Genomic DNA, 26,793 nt, shown 5'->3' with positions numbered 1-26,793 from the left:
AATGTTTATTTTGGTGTGACCATAGAATTTGTTGTACAAGTTAGTTAAAATGTCCAAGCTTATTCCTAATTTAAATATCATTTAACTTAATTTAATAATAATTTGATTTAAATCAATTATCCTTTCAATTATTCCTAATCTATTTTAACTTTTAAAATATATCAGGCATTTAATTTAACAATTATTTGATTTAAATGGATTGTTTGTTCTGTTATATTTAAAATAAATCATTGAACTTAATTTAATAAGAATTTGATTTAATCCATTATCTTTTCATGGATTTTAACTTTTTGAAAATGACAAACGTTTAATTTAACAAGTATTCAATTTAAATGTATTATTAGGCCAGCCGTAGGCTGAGCCTATTACTATACAAATGGAGCGAATTTAAATGACATGGTTTCCACACAAAAGGCTCTTTTGCTTGCCAAGTGAGGGCATATTCGAACAAATCACGTATTTAAGCGTAATCCATTCTCGGAATCGTAGCGAGCAGAATTTTGAAATAGGGTCTCATAAAAATGTTTTCTCTATTTTTCACGTAAGTTAATTCGGGAAAATTTCAATTTTTATCAGCCAATCAGGAAGTTGTGTCTTCCCTGTGATTGGTTTATCTGAAAATATCAGCAGCTGTTCACGTGAATTATCGCGGTTTCATTACTGGCGCTTTTGCGCATGACTTCATGTATCAACACGCGACAATACTTCCGTGTTTGCTACGTGTTCGCTGATTGGCCCATTTACTGGGAAATTCCACAGAAGCCTAATGTGGTTTGTTACAAGCGCTGTGATTGGCCCGACCCGATTCTGGCATGGCTTTAGCTTAGTGGGTTCGAATCCCTTGACGGGTGAAGATGATGGATCCTATCAATATCTATTGAAACTAATAAGTTTCCCGGTTGGGCAGCCGCGGATATCTACCGGAAGTATTCCGGTTCGATATTTCGAGGTTTCTTTGAATTTTGGAGTGATATTGAAATCCGGTAAATACCAGCGGTAGATTGTGAAAACCCATTGCATGATATTTGTATTACTTAATCAACGAAAAGCGTCGGGCCGCGCCAGGAGTTTTCGTGATTCAAGTAAAGCAATAGCCTACTTCTTCGTGTTCGTCCACCTCAATTTTCACTCCGCCGATCTCTGACACGGCTCTGTCCCCGTTGGCGCTGTGATTGCACATTCGTACCACCAAAATTTTTTATTTCTATATCAGGGAGGTTTGGAGAATAAAAAAGTCAAAATTTGGATATCACATAGGCCTGATTTCATCGAATAAGTCGACCATGGTCGTTCCGTTTCCGTACTTATTACCACCTAAAACCGTCTGAACAATTTTGTCACAACCAACATTTCGTTTACAGAAATCAGGTGTTCACGTGAACCCGCGGTATCGTCTACTGTTTTACTTCCTGGTTTTATTTTAAGATTTAAAATTGTATTTACAAGATCGATTTCTATGAAATCTTTAGTTGATTTGGTGTTTGGGAGGAATTTTTATTTGCTCTACAGAAAATTCATCCTTGACAATTGCGCAAGGTTCGCGAAAAAAAAAGGTTTTACCAAATCGGGTGTATGACCTTGATATGCTAATTAGCCATGTGCCCGAATTGCAAATTCAATCAAATTTTATTCTGCCAAAAAATGTTAAATACAATTCGCTCTCTGAGAGTTAATGGTATGCTGCATGGAACAAAGTTGTTTTGAGATGGGTCTTGAAGCTATTTAGGTCGAGAGATAACCATCTAGATAGTTCGTGAGAGTTCCAAAGTTTTGAAGACGCTTCAAGGTAATGTCTTGATATTTGGTTTATACGTGTATCTACCCTAGACACATCTTCAGGCCAAAAACTGGCCCCGTCAGATTCAAGATGGCGCCAAAATCAGCACTTTTTACACATTTTTGAAGTTTTCGAGGGAAATTTTGAAGACACTTTTATCAATAACCTTGATCATTCGTATATATTTGTATCCCCCGAGGGCCCATCGGCATGAGAAAAATTGGGTCGATCGGACTCAAGATGGCCGTACTGTAACCTTTTTTGTTCCCAAAAATGTCAATTTTGGCCTGAATTCTGAGTACTGTAGCTTTCTAATGGTGTGCCATGTTTCATTGCAATTTGTAATGGGTATTCTTTGGAAAGGGATCTTTTATATCCGAGAGGGTATTTTTGACCAGGCAATTATGACGCACTTGGCGGCCATCTTGGGGTCATCAGTACTCATTCGTAGGTGGAAAAAAGTTTTTCCACATCATAATTGATACTTAAGCATATTTTGCTACTATAATCAATTGGAAAGTTGTAGCTCATGACATGTTCTATGATCGAGATGAGTTTCAAGCTCATTGGTTTTTGTTTATGGCCACCAGGGGGCGTTGAACAATACAATAACTTAGTATTTCTATATTACATTCGTACCTATGCATATTTTGCTACCACAATCAATTGGAAAGTTGTAGCTCATGACATGGTCTATGATCTTGGTGAGTTTCAAGCTCATTGGTTTTTGTATATGGCCACCAGGGGCGTTGAACAATACAATAACTTAGTATTTCTATATTACATTCGTTCCTGCTGTCTGTGTTAACACACGATTTTACTATGTAAATGATATTAAGCAGGGAGTGTATATTGATAAATATAACCCACAGATTACATCATTTATAAAAAGCAAATCTGACAGGCTGGCCATTGTGCCCCTTGGGGCTCTTGTTTGTTCGATAATATTTAAAATAAATCATTTAACTTAATTTGATGATAATTTGATTTAAATAAATTTTCTTTTCAATTATTTTAACCAATTTTAAATCTCAAAAATATATAAAACATTTGATTTAACAATTATTTGCACTTTCGTCTCACCTGATGTTAGTCGTGTTGAGCGACAGAAATGTAGTGCTCTACACGCATCAAATAATGTGCGATTTCTCTTAAACTTGGTATGCTTAAAATTGGAAGCTTTCTCATTCAGGTTACCTGACTGCCTGGCCTGACATGCCTCATGCTTGCTCTTTTAAGTAAAAGTAAACTTTTAACATGCCGGGGCGGCATTTATGGTGTAATGGCACTTACTTGTTTTTCCTTGTTTTACAAACGCCTCTTTTTTAATCCCTGTTCATATTTTTTGGCCTATTTGAATTTCTAATACTATTTACAATGTGTTTTTAAATGCTGAAAAGTTAATACTGGAGGCTACCCACTAACACAGTTGCCGCTACCCAATTATACACCTCTGAATGTGATTCCACCAATAGTGAATCCCTCATCACAGAACCTACAGATACAAAGCTTTGCTTCTCCGCCAGGTAATCCTTTACTCCATTCTGGTGGCATGTTGATGCTATGTACCAAATTTTGATAAGAATTTGAGATATTTCACATTGTATAAGCTACTATTAGAATGCATTGACAAATATTGTGGTTATCTGTTAAGCCAGCAGCACACCGTTTCATTTTTGGCTGTAGGGGTCGCCATTTTGTGAATGCACTTGCTCTCTATATTGGTGCGGTTTGTGATTGGATTCGAAGCGATGCGTCACCAGTAATGACACCAGTCTGTTAGTGATATTGTCGCTTGCGACGAGAATCACCCAGAAATTGCCTACTTTGCACTGCGCTTTAGAGAAACATTATTGGTTATATATTGGCCAACTTGACAAGTTATGCACGCTTTTTGATAATGTGTTTAAGGGCAGAATTCTACGCATACGAAACGAGAATTCGAGCAACAGCAGTTACCTTGGAATTCATACCATCACATTTCATCACTTCCACTACATTCAACACGGTATGATGACAACCAGTCAATGCTACTTCAGTCATCAATGCAGTTTGAACGATATCCAATTGATCAACAGTAAGTCTCTGCATTATTATATTACCTGTTACTATACTCCCCTGGGGCAGAATTACTATCTGATACATTGATTTCTTTTTGGGTTTGATTTTATAATCATACTTGGTAGGGCAGGGATGAATTTCTCGAGATGGGTTCTCACTTGACAAGCTATTGATTTACACATCTAATTAAGAAAATATAAGAGTACCAGTAGCTACAATCTTCTCGTATTTGAAATTTTAGGATCATTGCATTGTGCACTGTCTAATTAGGCTATTTACTTTTTACTGCACATAATGAGCATGTGTTTATTTGCCGGCAAGGATTTTCAGTACCAGGATATTGGGAAAAAGGATGTAGAAGATGTTGACCATCCTACATTCGACTGAGTAAATTTTAACTCCTAAATGTTTTTATAAGATACGCTGCATTTCAAAACCAATTCCCTATCGGCCTAATATGGGATATGTACTTCTTATTATGTAGCCTATATATAGTAAATCATCATATATTGTAAATCATCTATGACAAATGACTGCGTTGTCATATCGCGTTACCGGGTTTTCCCTCAGGGATACCCTCTGTCAGACAAGGCTCCAGATGCATTTTTTCATTACCACCACCTGGTATGCAATAATTAATTATCATTGTCATTCAGCAAACCAACAATACTTCCCAATGAGAAAAATGGAGTGAAAGGCAGTGTGTCGGGTGAGACCGCATTTACGAGTTCTGTGTATGCTACCACTAATAAGCCTGAAAACCAGTTACTAGTTATAGTGAAGTTTTTATTAAGCCTATATACAAGTAGTATTAAAGAAATAGTTACAGAGACCATTGCTGCTGCTTCATATGACACCTGTGTCAAGACTGCGATGTGGCCATGCTGACGTCTGCCTGATCAAAGAGAGAGACTCCCACTCGCCGTCGCCTCATATATCAAGCTGACAATAGGAATCAACAGACTGCATTTTTTTCATGACAAGGTCGCAGTCATCTGACAGGTGACATTTGACCTACCAACCTAATTTCCACTAGATCAGAAACTAGCCTGGCCTAGCTGCTCAATCGTTATCAGTATGCTTTACGGATGTTTTACAGTTGTTTAAATGCCTAATTACTCATTGTAATTGCTTACAATGTTTTCTATTATTAGCAAACTTGGTCATTCAAACCAAGACGTGACGTTAATTTGACATCAGGATCTAGGTCACTGGTTACCCGGATGTTCAAACTTTGTTAACCAAACATTAATTGGGAGCTCTCATTACTAGTTTCATGATAGATATTAGTCAATAAACAAAGATTAATTGTCCATGTAGAATTCATTATCAATAAAAATAGTCCTAAGCAAAAGGGTTTTAAGAGGGGTTTGTTGAGGTGATTAAGACCGTTGACACTTGTATATAAAATGTGTACATGCGTACATGCAAAACCTTCCCTGAGAACAGAAGGGGCACATTATCATATGGACCACAAAAAATAAACCAATTGTTTTTCAATTGCCTGGGCCACCCTTTGTTTATGAATTGATTGAAATTTATATATATTTCTTGTCTCTGTAGATTTGAAAGAAATAGTGATGAACAACAAAACAATTATCTAATTAAGGTGAATATGCATAATTCAATTCATTTATCGTTTTTATTTCATTTGAGAATTACAGTTTTTGGCTTCATAGTGGCTCTGGAGACATTTCCAGCAATAACTTGCTCAAAAAATGCTGTGAACAAAAAATCATCTTTTGTACCGTACACTTTTGTTATGCGATTAGTGGCGTTCAAAACGTTACCAAAGAAAGATTAAACGGCGAGAAGATGAAACCGTGAAACGTTCCAGTTACGCAGTAATTAGCAGACAAAGATCTGTACATTTCGCTAATATCCGGAAAATTAATACCTTCATTCTGCGGAGATCACGCGGCCTACATAATAGCGCTTTCGCCTTCATTGCAAGAAAGCTGCGCTCTGGTCGGTAGTTAAGAGAATACCAGGGGAATACCAACAGCAGCTGGGGCATTCCCCAAACAACCAGTTTAGCTGAACAAGAAATTACACAAGGGATACACGCCATTTTGATGTATCGGGTGAGTGAACTTCATGTTTTTTGCTGAATATGATAGAATTATCTAGGGGCCGTTCATTTAGTAAGTATGCAAAAAATAGGACCTTATTTCAAGATCCTACGATGTGTATGCACATGGTACTCCTCTTGAAGGGATTTACTAGGATGCAGCCTTTTAAAAAAGGCAACGAATTCATGATATTGTTCCAGACTCATGGCTGAACTAATACCTACAAAGAGACTAGCCAGGCTATTACAAAATTATATACTAGAAATTTGATTTTTTAAGTGCGTATGCTTTGTGTAAATAGCTACCTTAGCTTTGTATGTAGATTGTACGCTTTTGGAATTGAGGTTTAACCTAGGCTTTGCTTACGTACTTAATGAACGGTCCCAAATAAAGTGTAAGAACTCAGTTAAGTATGGCAATGCTGTGTCCAATGTTGTTGGAATTCTGACTTTGATTCCGTCAACGACTCAAGCCCATAAAATTCTTAGAAAAAGTAAATTTAACAACTGTGATCTTAGCTAGTTTAGTACCTAACTGTCATTCCCCGGGAACCTGTAACAACGACTGGTATTTAGACAAGAATGTTAGCTGGTGTTCTGTGGCCTGTCGATTTCTAGCGACAAACCGTCATTTACTTAGGCTAATGTGTAATGGAGCTACACCCACATAACATTGTACAATGGGCCGATGTTGGTAAGCATAAGTGGCCCAATAATGGTTACCATTATCCGACCAACATTGGACTTGCTCATCGGCAATGCATTGGCCCATATTTTTACCGATGAATGACCAAGGAACCAACACAATTGGCCTATGAATTTCCAATGAAATACCTATATTCATCCAATGAAATGTCATTTTTAGCCCACTTGGGACTTTAGTCCCAGCGGGCTATTGCGTTCACTTTTCGTCCGTCCGTCCGTAGACGGAATCCAGTTATTTTGGGAAGTTTTCAAGACGCTTCAAGGTAATGTCTTGATATTTGGGTTACACATGTATCTACCCTAGACACATCTTCAGCCCAAAAACTGGCCCTGTCAAATTCAAGATGGCCGACTGGCAGCCATTGTTGTTCGCCAAAATCAGCACTTTTTACACATTTTTGAACTTTTTGAGGGAAATTTTGAAGACGCTTTGATCAATTACCTTGATCTTTCGGATATATGTGAATTCCCCCAGGGCCCATCAGCATAACAAAAATTGGGTCGATCGGACTCAAGATGGCCGTCCTATGACCTTTTTAGTGCCCAAAAATGTTAATTTTGGCCCAAATTCTGAGTCCTGTAGCTTCCTACTGGTTTGTCATTTCTCATTGCAATTTGTGATGGGTATTCTTTGGAAAGGGATGTTTTATACCTGAGACAGGTATTTTTCATCAGCCAATTATGACGCAATTGGCGGCCATCTTGGTGTCAGCAGTACTCGTTCGTAAGTGGGAAAAAGTTTTTCTACATTATATTGATACCACAATCATTTAGAAAGTTGTAGCTAATAACGTGTTCTATGATTGTGGTGAGTTTCAAGGTCATTGGTTTTTATATATGGCCACCAGGGGGCGTTGAATAATGCAATATCTTAGTATTTCTATATTATATTCATATCAATGCATATTTTGTAACCACAATCAATTGCAAAGATGTAGCTCATGACATCATCTATGATTGTGGCAAGTTGTGGCCATTAGTTATTCTATATGGTCACCAGGGGGCGTTGAATAGTAGAATAACTTAGTATTTCCTTATTATATTGGTACCTAGGCATATTTTGTTACCATGATCAATTACAAAGTTATAGTTCATGACATGTTCTATGATTGTGGTGAGTTTCAAGGTCATTGGGTTTTGAATATGGTCACCAGGGGGCGTTGAATAGTAGAATGACTTAGTACTTCCATATTAAAGTGGTAACGAGGCATATTTTGTTATCACAATCAATTACAAAATCGTAGCTGCTGACATGTTCTATGATTGTGATGAGTTTCCAGGTCATTGTAGAATGCATCATTTTACACAAAAATTTGCCGGTTTATTCCGAGTTGGTAAGGAACGAATACTTTTAAACTGTCCGATTGTGTTGTGCAGATTCTATAACAAGAATTGTCTGATTGTTTTGTACAGTTTTCATAGCAATTACTGTTCAATTTTCCTATTTTGTTTTATCCCAGTTTATTCCTGCCTGCTCCATTTCAATCTCCTGAAAGCCAGATCATGATTATTTGCTCCAGACTATTGTCTGAGCAATCTTTAGCACCAAGAGTTCTGTGAACAGATTCTAAAATGATAAAAGAGTTAAAATGAAATGTAGCTGCACAGACGATTCAACATTACAATACACGCTGATTGTATTTGAATCTTACCAAATATATCTTAAGAACAATCAATCCATATTTTCGGCAGTGCCCTTGCCAGTTTGGGTACTGCAGAGATAATTGGTGACCTAGGTTTGCTCATTATAAGCCACACTGTTGACTTGGCATCATGTCTTCCACTCATACGATGGGAAACCTACGTTTAAAATTAATTCCATGAATACAAAAAAACTTAAAAACTTTATTCAATTGTTGCATTAACTCATTACTTACCACTGCCTCCCTGGTGGCACGAATTGCCAATAAAGACCACCAGTTTAGACCAAGATAGATCAAAACAAAACAAAAGATCTGCGATAAAATGATTTTATCTCAAATGGCTCGATTGAAGCGTAATGTTGCATTTGTAGGCCTATAAAAGTATTATCGGATATCATAAAATGGTTCGTAGATACTTACATGAAGAAAAACTATGGTTAGAAGACGGATGGCTACAGGTTTTAGCGAAAGAATTTAACTGCCTTAAGAACTTCGCTCACAATGACGGACAAATTTGATATTTTATTGCGACAAAATATAACATTCACCGGGATATATAACTTCCCTAAATTTTGATTGAAAGGCAGCATTTAATTGATTTTCGGATGATATAACGTGTCAAAAACTAGGAGTATGAGTAAGTTTGACTTTCGGGGTAATTATTAATGAAAACTAGCCCAACATTTGCCCATTAGTAATTGCGTACAGCACCGTAAAGTGGCGCCACCAATTTTTACTAAGAGCCAATGTTGGGCCAATGATGGACCGGTCAATAATATTTTTTTCCCGTTTATAGTCCGAGTTGCTTTTTACCTTCATATGTAGTCATGAAGGTTATAAGATGGTAATGAGTCGATGACGTCATTTTTGTGTCGCCACTTATAACTTGTTGGTGGGAGTTCAGAGGAAGATTTTCAAACGAATAAATACTTTAATCTTATTAATGCAGAGTGTGAAATTTCGCTTTTTGGTTTACCTTTGTCAGCGATATGAAGTTGGCATTGAGCAAATTCATGTAAAATCGCAGTACGTTTTTTTTTATGTGAGCATTTGTTTCATTGGTTCTCGGCTTAAACGACGTATAATCGATGCTATCGAAGACATGGCGAACCTCCGTCGATGACATGGTCAACTGAGTTAAAATTCTATGAAAAACTGTTTTTGGCGGGAAAGTTCTTAGCTCTCGTGTATAAAATTGCAATGACCTCGGTTGTTGATGCACTTTTTCATGTAGTGTGATCTTTGGGGCAGCTAAAATGGGCTTGTCTTTTCATGTAAGGATATATTAACAGAAAATGAACATTATCGCCACATAGCCTATACCATCTTTACTATTTTAAAACTTGTTACATCGTTACAATGTCAATCTTTCTGTAAAACTTTGAATACTGAATCATTCTTCCTCTAGACCTACTGCATCATGTAGGTATAAGGCCTGTGGGCCTCTTGTTTCAATGATACAACAATGAAATTCAACAGTATATTTGCCCTAAGCACTTTTTAAAACAAAATCTGGCAAAAATTTTACATTGGCTAAATATTGGCTGCACAATGGCAAATATGCTGATGAAATGCCCACACAGCCAATGTTGGACCGATGTAGGGCCAACCAAAATGGTTGTGTGGGCATTAATGTGTAACAGAGCTACATTGCATTGATATCAAAGTATCCAGTGTAATTTTTAGGTCAGCCATGGGCTGAGCCTATTACTATACAAATAGAGTGAATTTAAATGACATGGTTTTCAGAGCAAAGGCTCTTTTACTGTGCATCTGAGCATATATTCATACAAATCAATTTGAAAGAGGGCCTCGTTAAAATTTATATGAGCTTTTTCGCAAATATCTGATCGCAAAAATATTGGTTTTGAAAAGCCAATCAGAAAGCAAAGACTCCTCTATGATTGGCTTAGCCGCAGAAACCAGCAGGTGTTCACGTGAACCCGCGGTATCGTCTACCGTTTTACTTCCGGGTTTTATTTTAAGATCTAAAATTGTATTTCAAGATTGATTTCTGTGAAATCTTTAGTTGATTTGGTTTTTGGGAGGAATATTTTTATTAGCACTACGGAAAATCATTGACCATTGTGCAAAGTCCGGGAAAAATAGCTTTTTCTTAAATCGGATAGATGACCTTGATATGCTAATTAGCCGTGTGCTCAACCTACGAATTCAATCAAATTTTATTCCACAAAAAATCAAATCCAATTCAATTTTACTTTATTGAACAAATAAAAACATCAAATCCAATGCAATTTTGTTTTCTTGAGCAAATTTCAAAAAAATTTAATTCTATTCCGCATTAAAATCAATAAGACCAAGGGAAAAGATTTATTTGAGGTATTTGTTCCTGCCAGATCCAGTCGCTGTCTGTGCTACTTTTGTATTCTACGATTGTATTGTGTAAATCATTAGATATTGACTCTGAGCTGGGAATGTATTTTGACAAGTTTAACCCACAAAATGCATCATCATTTGCCATTTTATGAAAAGCTGACAGGCTGGCCATAGTGCCCCTTGGGGCCCTTGTTAGTTGCATGTGATTTGTTTTCAACCGCATTTGTGTGTCCTTCTAATAATTATTAATCATTAAATTCAAATTTCAACTTAAGTTTTTCGCCTAGGAGACGATCTGCGCTTGGCCGCGTATGGGCCTTTGTAAACATAAAATTTGTAAAATATTTCCATTTTTTTTCAGATTCTTTGTTCTCTATCTCTGCTTGGGATTCCTTCTTAGGTGAGTTTTTTTCAGTATATCTGTCATTTCAATATGGGACTGAGTAAGTTATTGTGACAGTTGTCATAGACTTGCATGGGGTTGGGGAGATGAATGAAAATTGCTTGGCTGGGTAGCTCAAGCGTCTGCCAACATTTTTCTTCCCTTAAGAAAATGAAATATATTTTTTCGTTAAAAAATATATTTCTGATTTTGTATTGATTTCGGAATATATTTTTGCGACAAATATATTTTCTAAAACGCGTTCCAAATATATATTTTTGAAAAAATATATTTTTCCATTTTGCGTTTTCGCAAAAAATACATTTCTAGAAACGCGTTTCAAATATATTTCTCTTTTCTAAAAATATATTTTTAATTTTGAGTTTTTGCGAAAAATATATTTTTGAAAAAGCGTTTCGAATATATTTATTTTCCAAAATATATTTTTGATTTTGTGTATTTCGCAATATATTTTTTGCGTATCGAATATATTTTTTTGCATTTGAAATATATTTCTCAAAACATTTTCAGAAATGTATTTCATTTATTCCGGAAAAAGCATCCATGACGTTGTTGTGCAGGTTATCCACATCATATTCATCCTCCTATGATCAAGATCCAAAAGAACTATAACAGACTATAAACATAATTATAATATGAAACAATTTTTATTCTAATTTAAGATTTTAGCGTATCTATCTTATCATCCACTCGAGTAATTCTGAATTCATTCCTGCCATTATATTACCCACATTTTGTTGACATGAAATTTACAATCCTTCAATCGTTCAAAGTAGGGGTAAAGGGACACCATGCCCACTTAATTAGTAAAATGCTTGACTTGGCAATATGGCAACAGTTAATGCCCCCTGGTGAACAAATCCAGAAACCCACTACAATCATAGAACACATCATGTGCGCATGTGAATGCCTGCTTATCGCATAGAGACCTTAGCATTATACGATCTGAAAAATGTGCTGCCCCAATCTGATTGCTTGTATTGCGCCAATGCGCAGCAGGTGGGTTCATGTAGTGGCAGTGTATCAGATTCGAAGGGAGGTGGACTCTCAACACAATTTGAGATAAATATCAATTGGATCTAATACTCACCAAAATTTGAGTTTCTGATAGCTAGAATATAAGATTTTTTTCACACGACCTTCAATGATGTTATATATGTGCTACATTTCTAGTCTTTGGGTCTACTTTGAGTCATCTGGAAAATACAAGTTTCAGTAAAATGTTATTGTATTGAATAGCTTTTAATCTCAAGGGGTTCATGAAATAATTTTTTCCACATATATATCATACATTTTACATACCTTTTATTGATAGTTCTGATACCACACAAAATAAAGAGCCTTGAAATGTAGCACACACAATGAAATAGAAATTTAAATTAGCAAAAATTCAAAAATGACAATACAAAATAACAAGAGGTCAAGAGATTCAATGTCAATGACAAACTAGGGGTCAGGGACAGAATGCCCAATTCTAACTCTATAGGGTGGATATACCATTATACTAAATTTCAAAGTAATCCATTGAGGCATGCCGAAAGCTTCAAAATTTTGATTTCATATAATGGATGGACGGAGGAACACATGAAAAGTAAGCGCAATATCCCTGGAGGCTATGCCCTGAAACAGGCTCCTTAAATAGTACATATAACAAAATTACAAATATAAAACACAACATTCTGCATAATCCATTCATAGCTTATTGCAAGAAGTAATGTCTCATTGATCTGTTCCATTATAATTTGGGTACAGCTTCTAGATTCACTGAGTTTATTTCGCATCATTCCTCTCATGTCATGTTTGTTGACCTTGAAATTCATGCATGTTCTGAAATAGAAGATAAAAAGATTCAAAAATAAGCTGAATAAAAAGAAATTTGCAAAGAATCTGTTAACCGATAAAATTCAGCACTGATTATTAATGCCTTATTTCACAATGAAAGAGTGTTCATTCCTCTCATGTCATGTTTGTTGACCTTGAAATTCATGCATGTTCTGAAATAGAAGATAAAAAGATTCAAAAATAAGCTGAATAAAAAGAAATTTGCAAAGAATCTGTTAACCGATAAAATTCAGCACTGATTATTAATGCCTTATTTCACAATGAAAGAGTGTTCATTTTAGGCCAGCCGTAGGCTGAGCCTATTACTATACAAATGGAGCGAATTTAAATGACATGGTTTCCACACAAAAGCCTCTTTTGCTTGCCAAGTGAGGGCATATTCGAACAAATCACGTATTTAAGCGTAATCCATTCTCGGAATCGTAGCGAGCAGAATTTTGAAATAGGGTCTCATAAAAATGTTTTCTGCATTTTTCACGAAAGTTAAATCGGGAAAATTTCAATTTTTATCAGCCAATCAGGAAGTTGTGTCTTCCCTGTGATTGGTTTATCTGAAAATATCAGCAGCTGTTCACGTGAATTATCGCGATTTCATTACTGGCGCTTTTGCGCATGACGTCATGTATCAACACGCGACAATACTTCCGCGTTCGCTACGTGTTCGCTGATTGGCCCATTTACTGGGAAATTCCACAGAAGCCTAATGTGGTTTGTTACAAGCGCTGTGATTGGCCCGACCCGATTCTGGCACGGCTTTAGCTTAGTGGGTTCGAATCCCTTGACGCGTGAAGATGATGGATCCTATCAATATCTATTGAAACAAATAAGTTTCCCGGTTGGGCAGCCGCGGATATCTACCGGAAGTGTTCCGGTTCGATATTTCGAGGTTTCTTTGAATTTTGGAGTGATATTGAAATCCGGTAAATACCAGCGGTAGATTGTGAAAACCCATTGCATGATATTTGTATTACTTAATCCACGAAAAGCGTCGGGGCCGCGCCAGGAGTTTTCGTGATTCAAGTAAAGCAATAGCCTACTTCTTCGTGTTCGTCCACCTCAATTTTCATTCCGCCGATCTCTGACACGGCTCTGTCCCCGTCGGCGCTGTGATTGCACTTTCGAACCACCAAAATTTTTTATTTCTATATCAGGGAGGTCTGGAGAATAAAAAAGTCAAAATTTGGATATCACATAGGCCTGATTTCATCGAATAAGTCGACCATGGTCGTTACGTTTCCGTACTTATTACCACCTAAAACCGTCTGAACAATTTTGTCACAACCAACATTTCGTTTACAGAAATCAGGTGTTCACGTGAACCCGCGGTATCGTCTACTGTTTTACTTCCGGGTTTTATTTTAAGATTTAAAATTGTATTTCAAGATCGATTTCTATGAAATCTTTAGTTGATTTGGTGTTTGGGAGGAATTTTTATTTGCTCTACAGAAAATTCATCCTTGACAATTGCGCAAGGTTCGCGAAAAAAATGGTTTTACCAAATCGGGTGTATGACCTTGATATGCTAATTAGCCATGTGCCCATATTGCAAATTCAATCAAATTTTATTCTGCCAAAAAAATGTTAAATACAATTCGCTTTCCGAGAGTTAATGGTATGCTGCATGGAACAAAGTTGTTTTGAGATGGGTCTTGAAGCTATTGAGGTCGAGAGATAACCATCTAGATAGTTCGTGAGAGTTCCAAAGTTTTGAAGAGGCTTCAAGGTAATGTCTTGATATTTGGTTTATACGTGTATCTACCCTAGACACATCTTCAGGCCAAAAACTGGCCCTGTCAGATTCAAGATGGCCGACTGGCAGCCATTGTTGTTCGCCAAAATCAGCACTTTTTACACATTTTTGAAGTTTTCGAGGGAAATTTTGAAGACACTTTTATCAATAACCTTGATAATTCGTATATATTTGTTTCCCCCGTGGGCCCATCGGCATGAGAAAAATTGGGTCGATAGGACTCAAGATGGCTGTACTGTGACCTTTTTTGGGAGGCTTCAAGGTAATGTCTTGATATTTGGTTTATACGTGTATCTACCCTAGACACATCTTCAGGCCAAAAACTGGCCCTGTCAGATTCAAGATGGCCGACTGGCAGCCATTGTTGTTCGCCAAAATCAGCACTTTTTACACATTTTTGAAGTTTTCGAGGAAAATTTTGAAGACACTTTTATCAATAACCTTGATAATTCGTATATATTTGTTTCCCCCGTGGGCCCATCGGCATGAGAAAAATTGGGTCGATCGGACTCAAGATGGCTGTACTGTGACCTTTTTTGTTCCCAAAAATGTCAATTTTGGCCTGAATTCTGAGTACTGTAGCTTTCTAATGGTGTGCCATGTTTCATTGCAATTTGTAATGGGTATTCTTTGGAAAGGGATCTTTTATATCCGAGAGGGTATTTTTGACCAGGCAATTACGACGCACTTGGCGGCCATCTTGGTGTCATCAGTACTCATTCGTAGGTGGAAAAAAGTTTTTCCACATCATAATTGATACTTAAGCATATTTTGCTACTATAATCAATTGGAAGATTGTAGCTCATGACGTTCTATGATTGAGGTGAGTTTCAAGCTCATTGGTTTTTGTTTATGGCCACCAGGGGGCGTTGAACAATACAATAACTTAGTATTTCTATATTACATTCGTACCTATGCATATTTTGCTACCACAATCAATTGGAAAGTTGTAGCTCATGACATGGTCTATGATCTTGGTGAGTTTCAAGCTCATTGGTTTTTGTATATGGCCACCAGGGGGCGTTGAACAATACAATAACTTCGTATTTCTATATTACATTCGTTCCTGCTGTCTGTGTTAACACACGATTTTACTATGTAAATGATATTGAGCAGGGAGTGTATATTGATAAATATAACCAACAGATTACATCATTTATAAAAAGCAAATCTGACAGGCTGGCCATTGTGCCCCTTGGGGCTCTTGTTTACATTACATTTGGAATAGAGCTACAAAAGGTCCAATTAACTTGATGATATCATACAACACTGGTACACAGGACTCAGGGTAAGCTTTATTCGAAAGCTGAGATACACTAACTAGAGATTATTTGTACCGAGAATAATTACCTCCAATGGCTTTCACGTGGTGTTGAGTCATTTTTCCAATCACCCTTCACTTAGAACATGGGTTCCAATTGTTTTCTGCCAAAAAACGTATTTATGTCTTCCAATTGCTAAGTCAATTGAAAATACAGTCAGTTCCGATATTGATCTGAAAATGATAAGCAAATCTATAGCTGCAGTCACGATGAGACGATTTGGGCGTTGATAATTCTGGCCTGGTCCAAACCCAAGTTAAATTTGACTGATGCTAATTCGGATAGCGTTAAAATCACTCACTAACAGGATTTGTGTGAGTCACACACAACCAGTTAGCATTCAAACAGAATAATTTTATAAACCCAGCACGTGGTCCAAATTTTGCCCGGGTTAAGGAGGCACGGACCGATTTGGAACCAGTTTGAATGATAGACTCGTGCCAAATTTGAACTGGTTCAAATAATGCTACTGAGAATCAAGTTAATCAATGCTAGTTGCTACTGTGGCCCTTCAGGTGTCTAGGCCTAGGCCTACTCTCATGTTCATCGTGTAATCTAGGCCTACTTATTTTATAACTTTGAATAAGCTAGGCATGCTGTACTTGGCAATTGCATCAATCATGAAATAAAGTTTTGCATTTGATTTGATTGATTTGGACTTGGTGCACGCCGCACATTGTACCGAATACAGTACTCAATTAACGTAACGATAACGTCGACTATGGGTCAAATATTTGATAAAACACAAGAAATACTTGCCTTGGTGCTTGAATCTTAAACAACAGACTGCCCCAACTTAGAAATTAACCATGAAAAATGATTAAAAACGGCAACGAATTTGCTCTAAATAATTGCAAATGGCGCCGTGCTGCCTGCATGCTCAATCCCAGTCCTTTGATACCCGTCGTGAATGGGTTCGAATCCCGAAAATACCTGATATTTTTTCAGACTCATTTTTTAATATTCATAATTTTTAAAGTCAACAGTGACCGCTAAAACGTATAACCTTTTTTTATAAATTAATTTAGACGAATGAAAATACAAACTATATCAAACTTTCAATGGCTGAATGATTCGTACTAATGGTTTTGCGCGGTAGTGTTAAATGAATAATGTAGAACCAATAAAAATACGCAATTTTCTGTTCTGACAATGTCTTTCATTCAAGTTTTGGAAATGTTTTTATTTCAAAATTGCCTTTTCTGACAGAATGTATTTTGTGGAAATGGAGATGTGAAAAATATATTTTGATAAATACGTATTTTTGAAAATATATTTAAAGAAATACATTTTGTTCATAAATACATTTTTCAGTATGAAATGTATTTTCATTTGATGAAGAATATATTTTCTGTTTATGAAATATATTTTGAAAAATACATTTTGATCATGAAATGTATTTTCCTTTTATAAATAATATATTTTCTAGTCATGAAATATATTTTTTGAATTACATTTTGATCAAGAAATACATTTATTGCTGAAAAATATATTTTCATATGGAAAATAATGTATTATTTCACAGAAAAATATATTTTTACACATGAAAATACATTTTATTTTCTTAAGGGTTAGGTCTTAACTTAGATTTTTTTGCAAGCAACGTCATTGGTAAAGGGGCTTTTCCATGGCCGGCATTAGATATCCTATACTTGACAAGCTCCGAAAGTGTATTGAATACTTTTTATTTGAATTTTGATTAGGCAGAAACTAAATTGGTACATTTTTTATCGTTTTAGATTTTGTCAAATGATGTTGAATGATACATACAATCCCTATCTACCCTAGACAGTGGTTTCCATTCATCTATACTACAGCAAACACTGCATTCCTCGGAATAGCTTCAAAATCGATACTCCACCGGAGTCAAGGCATTTCCTATCTGAAACTACCTAGTGGTACCAGCACTAGCAGTAGTGATAGATCGGACATTGTATTTCCTTCAGACCGCACATTTTAAAAAAAGTTGAAGTTACTGCAATTCAAGTCTCAATGGACTCACTGTTCGTCAACAACTTGTTGGCAATCAAACTGTTGTGCGTTGCCTCATAATTTTTTTGCAAGGAACGCCAACGGTAAGTACATCACAGAGTTTTCCATGGCCGCCATTAGATATCCTAACTTGACAAGCCCCGACTGTGTATTGAAATATTTCATTTCCGTTTTGATTAGGCAGAAACTAAATTGGTACATTTTTTATTGTTGCAGATTTTGTCGGGTGGATTGTGGGCTATGATTGCCACATTAAATGGTCCAGGTTTGAGTAAAATAAGCAAGACCGCCGGAGAGGTGAACAACGATCAATATGTTTGGTGTCTAAGTAAACTCAGATTTATTTCTCCACTCGCTACAGCATAAGTTCATGCAGGGCTTACATAGGCGGGGTTACATGAACTGAGGGGAGTGCGTTACTGGTAACTGACATATAACAATTCCCGACATTCTCCCGGGCGACAGAAAATTACTAGATACATGTAATTAAGAAAAAATGTTACTACAACTAAGTAATATCGATATTCGAATAAATGATGCATGTACATTGTTATAAATTTATGATAGTCAGATAAGGAACTACTGACAACTAAAAACGATGTGTACAATTGAAATTAATTCTAAAACTTAGATTATAAAGTCTATTACATTGCGTTGTGTTTGTTGTTTAGGTCCGAGTGACCTAGCGTTGACCTGAGCGGTTATCAATTAAATAACTACTACATGTATCAGACAGCACGTTAGCCCATCTACTGATGTTATTTCTAGCCGCAGCAGCTGCCTTTCTCGTCGAATGATGTGTGACGGGTGCAGAATTTACGTTTGAGTCCGATTTGCACGTGTTCGAGGGATCAGCGGCGCGCACTTCAAGAGGGTAGAGTTTACTAATTGGTCGATTAGTTCTGCCATTCGAAATTTTAATCTTAGCGGTTCTAACTAAGCCGTCGTTCCCCGGGACGAGTTCCTCGACCAGTGCTAGTTTCCATTTCAGACGCGAATTATGATTGTCGTCGTGTACTAACACGACATCACCCTTTCTGATGGTATTTCCAGTTAATCCGCGATTTTTAAATTGGATGTGTCTTTCGCGTAGGGCTGTTACGTATTCCTCAGCCCAACGTTTCCACAGATGTTGTTTTAATGAACCACTTCGCACCGAATGTTTTTCAAATTCTGTTGGCACATTTCCAAGCGTCGGGTCGGTCAGTTCATCGTAACTTACGAATAGATGCCGTAAACTCGTGAGAACGCGACTGTGAAGGAAATGTGACGGGGTTAAAGGTTCTGGGTCGTCCACATCAGATGAACAGTACGATATCGGGCGATTATTTACAGCTTGTTCAGTCTCTGATACGATCGTAATCAATTCCAGCAGGGATATTCGCGCATGTCCCAGAACTTTTTTGATCGCGGTTTTTGTTATTCCAACTAGCCTTTCGTAAAATCCACCAAACCAGGGGGCTCGACGAGTTATCATGACCCACTCTGATCGGTGTAGGCTGAAGTACTTGCGGGTTTCGATCGATTCGTATATATTTTTGATAGCATTGTTACTCGCAATATAGGTTGATTGGTTGTCCGATATTATTTTCTGTGGTAACGAACGTCTGGCAGCCATTCTCCTCAATGCGTGTAAGAATGTTGACGTAGTCATGTCCGTTACCACTTCCAGATGGATGGCACGCGTGTTCGCGCAAGTAAACAAGCATATATACACGAGTGACTCCTCCCCGGATTTCGACCGAAGATGTAGTGCACCGGTGAAATCTAAACCACAGACGGTGAAGGGTGGAGCCTCTTTCAAACGCGAAGATTGTAACGGAGCGCAGTTTGGTAACGAGTACAGTTTACCGGTGATATATTTGCATATGACGCATTTTCTCAACAACTTCCGAGCGACTTGACGAACACGAGTATTCCAATACTTTTGTCGGACTACGGTAATAGTAGATTCCGTACCAAGGTGTTTGACCTTATTATGGGAATCCAGTACGATTAATTCACTATATCTACAATGAGGTAATAATATCGGAAACTTTGCATCGTATCCGATGGGCGCGTTATGGAGACGGCCTCCAACACGAATAATATCATCTTTTAAAAACAAACGAAGTTTCTTTACAAGTGATGGCTTTTTCTTAGATTTATGTTCTAAACTAACTTTCACGTCATTGAAGTAACTCGATTGAACACCCTTGTTCCATAGATCTTCGCATTCTGCTATTTCGTTAGCAGTTATTTCATCCGATTCATGGTTTTCGCGTCTTAACTTTTTAATAAATCGTCGAACTAGCGCGGTTACGGGTAATAGCCTTGTTAACGAAGTGAAATCGTTCTGATCTATTACGTTACATATTCCAACTTCGTTGTTTTCGCTGATTTTTTCGTCAAGCTGTTTGTCCTCGTTCATTTCGGTTATGAGCTACGAAGACGGGAAGCTTTTTCTCGGAGTTGATCCAGTGTAACACAATCTGGCTATCAGACTGTTTCGTATGTAATCTGTTAATTTAGCACCAATCAACGCGGCCATTAATTCTAACTGCGGTATCGTATGTTTTTTAACAGGTGCCATACGCGATTTAGACATGATGAGTACCGTCTGATTTTAGACAAACGCAAGCGCCGTATGCCAATTGGCTCGCATCGCAGAAAGTGTGCAATTCGTACTTAGCTTCCGATTTCGCTTACGATTTTGAGTAGCGTCGATCAACGAGTATTTCGCTAATTTCACGCAATTCCATTATCAACGAGATCCACGATTCGGCTACGCGCTCGGGTAGGGTTTCGTCCCACTCATAACCTTCCGTCCACAACTGCTGTACGAACATCTTCGACTCAATATGGACAGGCGAGACGTATCCTAACGGGTCATAAAGGCTCGAGACAGCCTTAACGATTGTTTGTTTTTTAATGACAGCGTATCATTCACCGTATCCCATTGGAGTCTGAGCGTAGAAACAATAGTTTTTTTCGTCCGATAAATTATCGGAATCTGCTTTGGCCTTCAGTAACGAAGAGTTAGAAGCATAAGACTGAAGTTTAAATCCGCCGTTTTTCATTATGCTATTGACATTCGTATAGTATTTCATGAGATCGCTCTCAGATTCACATCCACTAATCACGTTGTCGACATATATATTTTTAACTAAGTCGCGTGATACATGGTTATTATAATTATGTAGATGAAAATGAATAGTAGCATTCAATATAAAGGGTGAACTCACCACGCCGAACAATATAACCTTAAAGCGATAGGTTTTGAGTTCACTTTCTGGATTCTTAGGATCAGTCAACCATAGAAATTTTGTATACTCGCGATCATCATCGTGCAGACCAACTTGAAGAAATGCCTTTTCGATATCCGCCGACAATCCGAATTTATGCAACCTGAATCTGATCAGGATTGATCTGAGGTCATTCAGCAGCGTCGGACTGGTCTCCAAACAATCATTTAAACTAGGTTTTCCCGCGGTCGATAAAGAAGCGTTATAGACGATACGGATAGGGGTTGTTGACGATTCCTTCTTTACCGCGCGATGCTGTAAATAATGACCTATGTTTCGGTCATCTTCTGTGACTTCTTCGATAAAGTCTCGCGATAATTGATCCATGATAATGTTGTGGTAAACATTTCGAATTTGCGGCGATAGCTGACGAACCATCGATTGTGTTATGATTCGAGTAACATAGTAATTTGTCGGAAGAGGGGCGTGTCCACTCTTCCACGGCAACTTCGCAGTATACCGTCCCGTGTCGGATGTCGTCAGGCTTGATTGACAGTAGTCGAGTAGATTGAATTCCTTTGAAGCCGCATCTGTTGCATAAGTTACGCCTATGGATTCGAGATCCCAGAATTTTTGGAGGTTGACTTCCTCCAAACGATGTGACGTAACATCCACGTTGTAAACTCGTGCAGTATTTATTGGATCGCAATCACTAAGCGGTCCAGAGAGAAGATACCCTAATTTCGAAGATACTGCCGTGGGTCCATTTCCGCGGATTGTGTGGTTACCGACCACTGAAGCCGCATCTGTTGCATAAGTTACGCCTATGGATTCGAGATCCCAGAATTTTTGGAGGTTGACTTCCTCCAAACGATGTGACGTAACATCCACGTTGTAAACTCGTGCAGTATTTATTGGATCGCAATCACTAAGCGGTCCAGAGAGAAGATACCCTAATTTCGAAGATACTGCCGTGGGTCCATTTCCGCGGATTGTGTGGTTACCGACCACTGACCAATAGAAATCGGCACCGATCAAAATGTCGATTTCGAAGTGTGATTCGGTAGAAAACGGATGCGCTAATTTCAAACCTTTCAGATAGGGTAAATCTTTGATAGATCTGCCGGTTTGGTTTCGCATTGTTGACGCAATTTGTGGAACAATTAACGCCGTTATCGGTATGTCGGTTTCATCAGAACATAGTGTAAAGTTCGCAACAATCAGTGACCGCGCACTTGATTGTTTCGCGCCAAATGTGTTGATCGATATAGTTTCGGTTTCTTCACTGTTTTTATATAATCTTTCGGCTGTTCTTTGAGTAATAAAACTCCGCTGAGCGCCCTCGTCGAACAAGATGTTTACGTTAGTCGTTACGCCTTCGCGACTTTTTTGCGTTCGCGATAGCTGTTTTTAATAACACTGTTCCATTGGCAGCGCCCAGATTCTGATGTCAATCCCTGTCAGCTTTCTCATCGGTTGATTTTGCGACCACAGGTGTGGTTTATTTTGCATCTAAATGAACTGATGTGTGATGCTTTTTGTCGCAGTTTGTAACTCTGCATCTGTTTTTCGATAAGCATTTCGTCGATTTGTGACTGCTTGAGAGACAATTAAAGCATAAACTATCCCTAGCAACAATTTCTCTGCGTTTTTCAGCATCTGGAAACGTTTTACAGTCCACCGCAACGTGATTGATCTTTTTGCAGAACGCGCATTTTCGATCGTTTTCCCGTGAAAAATTATGTCTGTTTTTCGCCGTAACTGCGAACGCTCCCACAGTCGGCGAATTGGCGGGAAAATCATCCTCTATCGTAAGGCTTTCGATACTAGCCTCGAAGGCCTCAATTTCTTTAAGGAGTGAATTTCTTAGATCAGTCAGGCTCCAAGCATTATTACCGTGGTCTCTGGTAAGCTGTTGTTTAGTTCCGCTCGGTAGTTTTTCCATCATGATGGGTACTAACAGATCTCCGTACGATCCTTCGGATTTTCCGAGTGAATTTAATCCACGAATATAAGATTCCAGAGAGTCATAGAAATACCGTAGTGAGTTGTTGCGATCACTCGGTGGTGAAAGCTCCCACAACGCTTTCATGTATGCGGCCACAATTTTGTGTGGTGTCCCGTACCGGTTTAACAAAAGTTACAAAGCTTGATTATAATTTTTTTTTGTTTCGATCGTCTTTGCAGCGTTGCCCTTTAGCTGTGGGGACAGATATTGGAACTTTTGAATATTCGTTAAGTTCTCATCACTATCAACTGCCGAGAAAAACCCATCGAAGAACGTTTGCCATTTCAGAATATCGCCATCGAATGTTGGCAAAGATAACTTCGGCAACTGGATCGGTCTTTTCGCAGTTTTTTGTTGCTCGGATTTCATGCGCGTTGTCGGTGCGATTTGATTCTTTTTCCGTTCGAGGTATCCGATGAAGGTTGATAGTTCGTTTATTTCGTTCATATAGTCATCGGTTTCACACACGAGGTCTTCGAGTTTCCCTAACTCTGCGTTCGCAATCAGTTCCGAATCATATCCAGCGATAACTTCCAATTTTGTACCTATTCTAGTTATGACGCCAGACAATTTGTCTAGGCTTTCGTCACTTTCCGAATGAAGTAACTCCCTCGCCTGATCATAAAGTTTCGTCATCTGTCAAATTTGCGCATTTCGCATTATCTCTTCTTTCGACGGCGTCTTGGCTGAGTTTCAGAAATTTACTGCTTGTATATCCTGGTCACGGCACCAAAATGTGGGCTATGATTGCCACATTAAATGGTCCAGGTTTGAGTAAAATAAGCAAGACCGCCGGAGAGGTGAACAACGACCAATATGTTTGGTGTCTAAGTAAACTCTGATTTATTTCTCTACTCGCTACAGCATAAGTTCATGCGGTGTTTACATAGGCGGGGTTACATGAACTGAGGGGAGTGCGTTACTGGTAACTGACATATAACAATTCCTGACTTGGATGTTGAATAATACGTACTATCCCTATCTACACTGGACATTGGTTTCTTAATCTATTCATCTATACAAGAAACACCGCTTTCCTGGGAATAGCTTTAAAATCGATACTATCCTTGAACTCGACTGGAATACGGTGGTAGGTACCGATCACAACGATTGTAACAAATGACATTAGGCTTCCGTTGGATTACCCATTTACTGGATCAATCAGCGAATGTTTTACCGAACAAGGAAGTATTTCGCAGGTCGATATATGATGTCATACGCAAAACCGCCAGTAATGAAATCACGATTCGTGAGGCAAGGGGGCTGGTGGAAGTGAGTTCAGGGAGTGATACCGGACCCCTGGCAAGCGAGGATACACCAAAGTAAAGGCATTTCCTATCTGAAACAACCTTGTGGTACCAGCACGTGCAGTAGTGATACAACGGATGTTAAGTATACATTGAAATTCCCTCAGACCGCACATTTAAAAGAAGTTGAAGTTAACACAATTCTAGTCTCAGCGGACTTCTGTTTGTCAACAACTTATGACAATCAAACTGTTGTGTGTTTTCAAAAATATCAAGAAGCAGATCGATTTTGTTTAATCACATATGTTTCATTCATCCATCTTCACTTCAAATCCAGAACATAGAGAGCATGGTGCAATATTTGTTTTGGTGCGACCATACAATATCTTGTACAAGGTAAGTTAAAATGTCAAAGCTTATTCATAGTTCGCTTGTGATAACGAGTAACCTTTAAATCCTAATAGCAAAGACAGTTTTGTTGATTTTGTTATTCTTAAACGGGTCCTAAAGTAAAATTGCTCAAAGTAAAATTGCTCAAATATTTTACGTATATTGTTACATTAATAACTGTGTTTGTAATGACAAAGATATATGTTAATATCAGGCCTTTATGTAATGTTAATTTTTCATTGAAAGATTTCATATTACAATACTTTTGAAAGTATTTTCAATGGAGTTTGAATATGTTGGACAACAATTTTTCGCCTTCTCCAGAGTTATGGCTGTGGCTGTTGTTCATCTATCATCTATCAAGCCAATCAGAAAGCAAAGACTCCTCTGTGATTGGCTTAGCCACAGAAATCAGCAGGTGGTCACATGAACCAGCGGTATTGGCTACTGTTTTACTTCCGGGTTTTATTTTGAGATTTAAAATTTTATGTCAGATCCATTTTTTGTGAAATCTGTAGTTGATTTGGTTTTTGCAAGGAACGAATTTATTTGCACGACAAAAAATAGCTTTTTCTCAAATCAGATAGATGACCTTGATATGCTAATTAGCCATGTGCTCAAACTCTAAATTCAATCAAATTTTATTCTACTATAAATATCAGATCCAAATCAATCTTATTTCATTGAACAAATAGAATTTTAAATCCAATTCAGTTTTATTGAACAAATAACAGAAAATTCTTTTCTAATCGGCATTCATATCGATAAGATCAACGGAAAGATTGATACGAGGTACTTTGTTCATTGTCTGTGATACTTATGAAAACACGGTTGTACTGTGTAAATTATAGGTATTGACTCTTGAGCTGGAACTCGGAACTCTGTCAAAGTGAAATCAATAAGGTAGATAAATGCGAAGTGAGAATCTCGTCATATAATTAAAACAGTCACGAGCTTAAAGGACCCTTGACCTGCGCTCGGGCAGACAGGAGCGTCGTTGTTAATTCTCGTTTACCTTTCGCTTACCTTCACTCCAAGACGGCAAATATCTGTGGACGGTTTTGATGACGACCACGAATACGGTCTTAACCTTCTAAAAAAACTGTTTGACACCAATACCTAATTATTCATGTCTACATTGTTGGCCCAAAAGTTATCAACAACATGCTATATAAATTTTGTGTGGGATACCTTGGTAACTATTCTATGAAGTTTCAAATATACCCTATAAACCCCTAAATTTCCTCCGGTACAGCAGCGGAGACACTATGTGGTATTGAAAGGGTTAGCGATCACCATTGTTGATCCTAAACATAAATGTATTTCTCTGTTGTACATATTATTGCTGCCACGTTTTTTTAAATTTTTTTCAGAAAATTATTTCGCCCGAAAACCCTGACGATGAACAGCTATCAAATGTAACATCTCATGAATTAGCTTAATTTTATTGCAGAATTTAGTTTGAATTTTGATAACCAAATGCGCTGTTCAAGCTGTACATAAGGCGACTGGACTGCACATTTTCCTAACGCGCAATATCTTACTGAATAAACATACAGACGTTTTGGTGGTAACTGCTTAATTCCTCGGCCATTCTCCCACAACCATCCTTTAATGATCACCATTGTTGATCCTAAACATAAATGTATTTCTCTGTTGTACATATTATCGCTACCACGTTTTTTTATTTTTTTCAGAAAATTATTTCACCCGAAAACCCTGACAGTGAACAGCTATCAAATGTAACATCTCATGAATTAGTTTAATTTTCTGCCAGAATTTAGTTTGAATTTTCGATAACCAAATGCGCTGTTCAAGCTATACATAAGGCGACTGGACTGCACATTTTCCTAATGCGCAATATCTTACTGAATAAACCCACAGATGTTTTGGTGGTAACTGCTTAATTCACTCGGCCATTTTTTAGGTTGAAAAGGACTGATTAATGTACGGATATTATGTAATAGGGCAGGTTTTTTGCTCACTTAGGCAGCGAGTTATTGCAGTAACTTTCCATCCAT

The 26,793-nt window shown here is 37.7% G+C and overlaps 1 protein-coding gene and 1 long non-coding RNA gene across 2 annotated transcripts in view; both read left to right on the top strand.

Moving 5' to 3' along the window:
• The window catches only part of LOC141906397 (uncharacterized), a 39,200-nt gene extending 13,942 nt beyond the window's left edge, over positions 1–25,258 (top strand). Inside the window, exons 3-6 of the mRNA XM_074795705.1 lie at positions 3,689–3,854; positions 5,402–5,447; positions 24,720–24,778; positions 25,019–25,258. Of these exons, the coding sequence (XP_074651806.1) occupies positions 3,689–3,854; positions 5,402–5,447; positions 24,720–24,778; positions 25,019–25,202 (455 nt within the window). The 3' untranslated portion in view covers positions 25,203–25,258. The remainder of the gene's footprint in view (positions 1–3,688; positions 3,855–5,401; positions 5,448–24,719; positions 24,779–25,018) is intronic.
• Positions 5,660–17,787, top strand: LOC141898169 (uncharacterized). Its single transcript, XR_012618526.1, has 3 exons — positions 5,660–5,922; positions 10,956–10,994; positions 17,651–17,787. It is a non-coding gene; the product is annotated as an uncharacterized LOC141898169 (long non-coding RNA).
• Positions 25,259–26,793: the final 1,535 nt, after the last annotated feature.

The sequence above is a fragment of the Tubulanus polymorphus genome, chromosome 1 (genome assembly GCF_964204645.1).
Source record: "Tubulanus polymorphus chromosome 1, tnTubPoly1.2, whole genome shotgun sequence".
Classification (NCBI taxonomy): Eukaryota; Metazoa; Nemertea; class Palaeonemertea; order Tubulaniformes; family Tubulanidae; genus Tubulanus; species Tubulanus polymorphus.
This window is presented reverse-complemented; position numbering and strand designations above follow the sequence as displayed.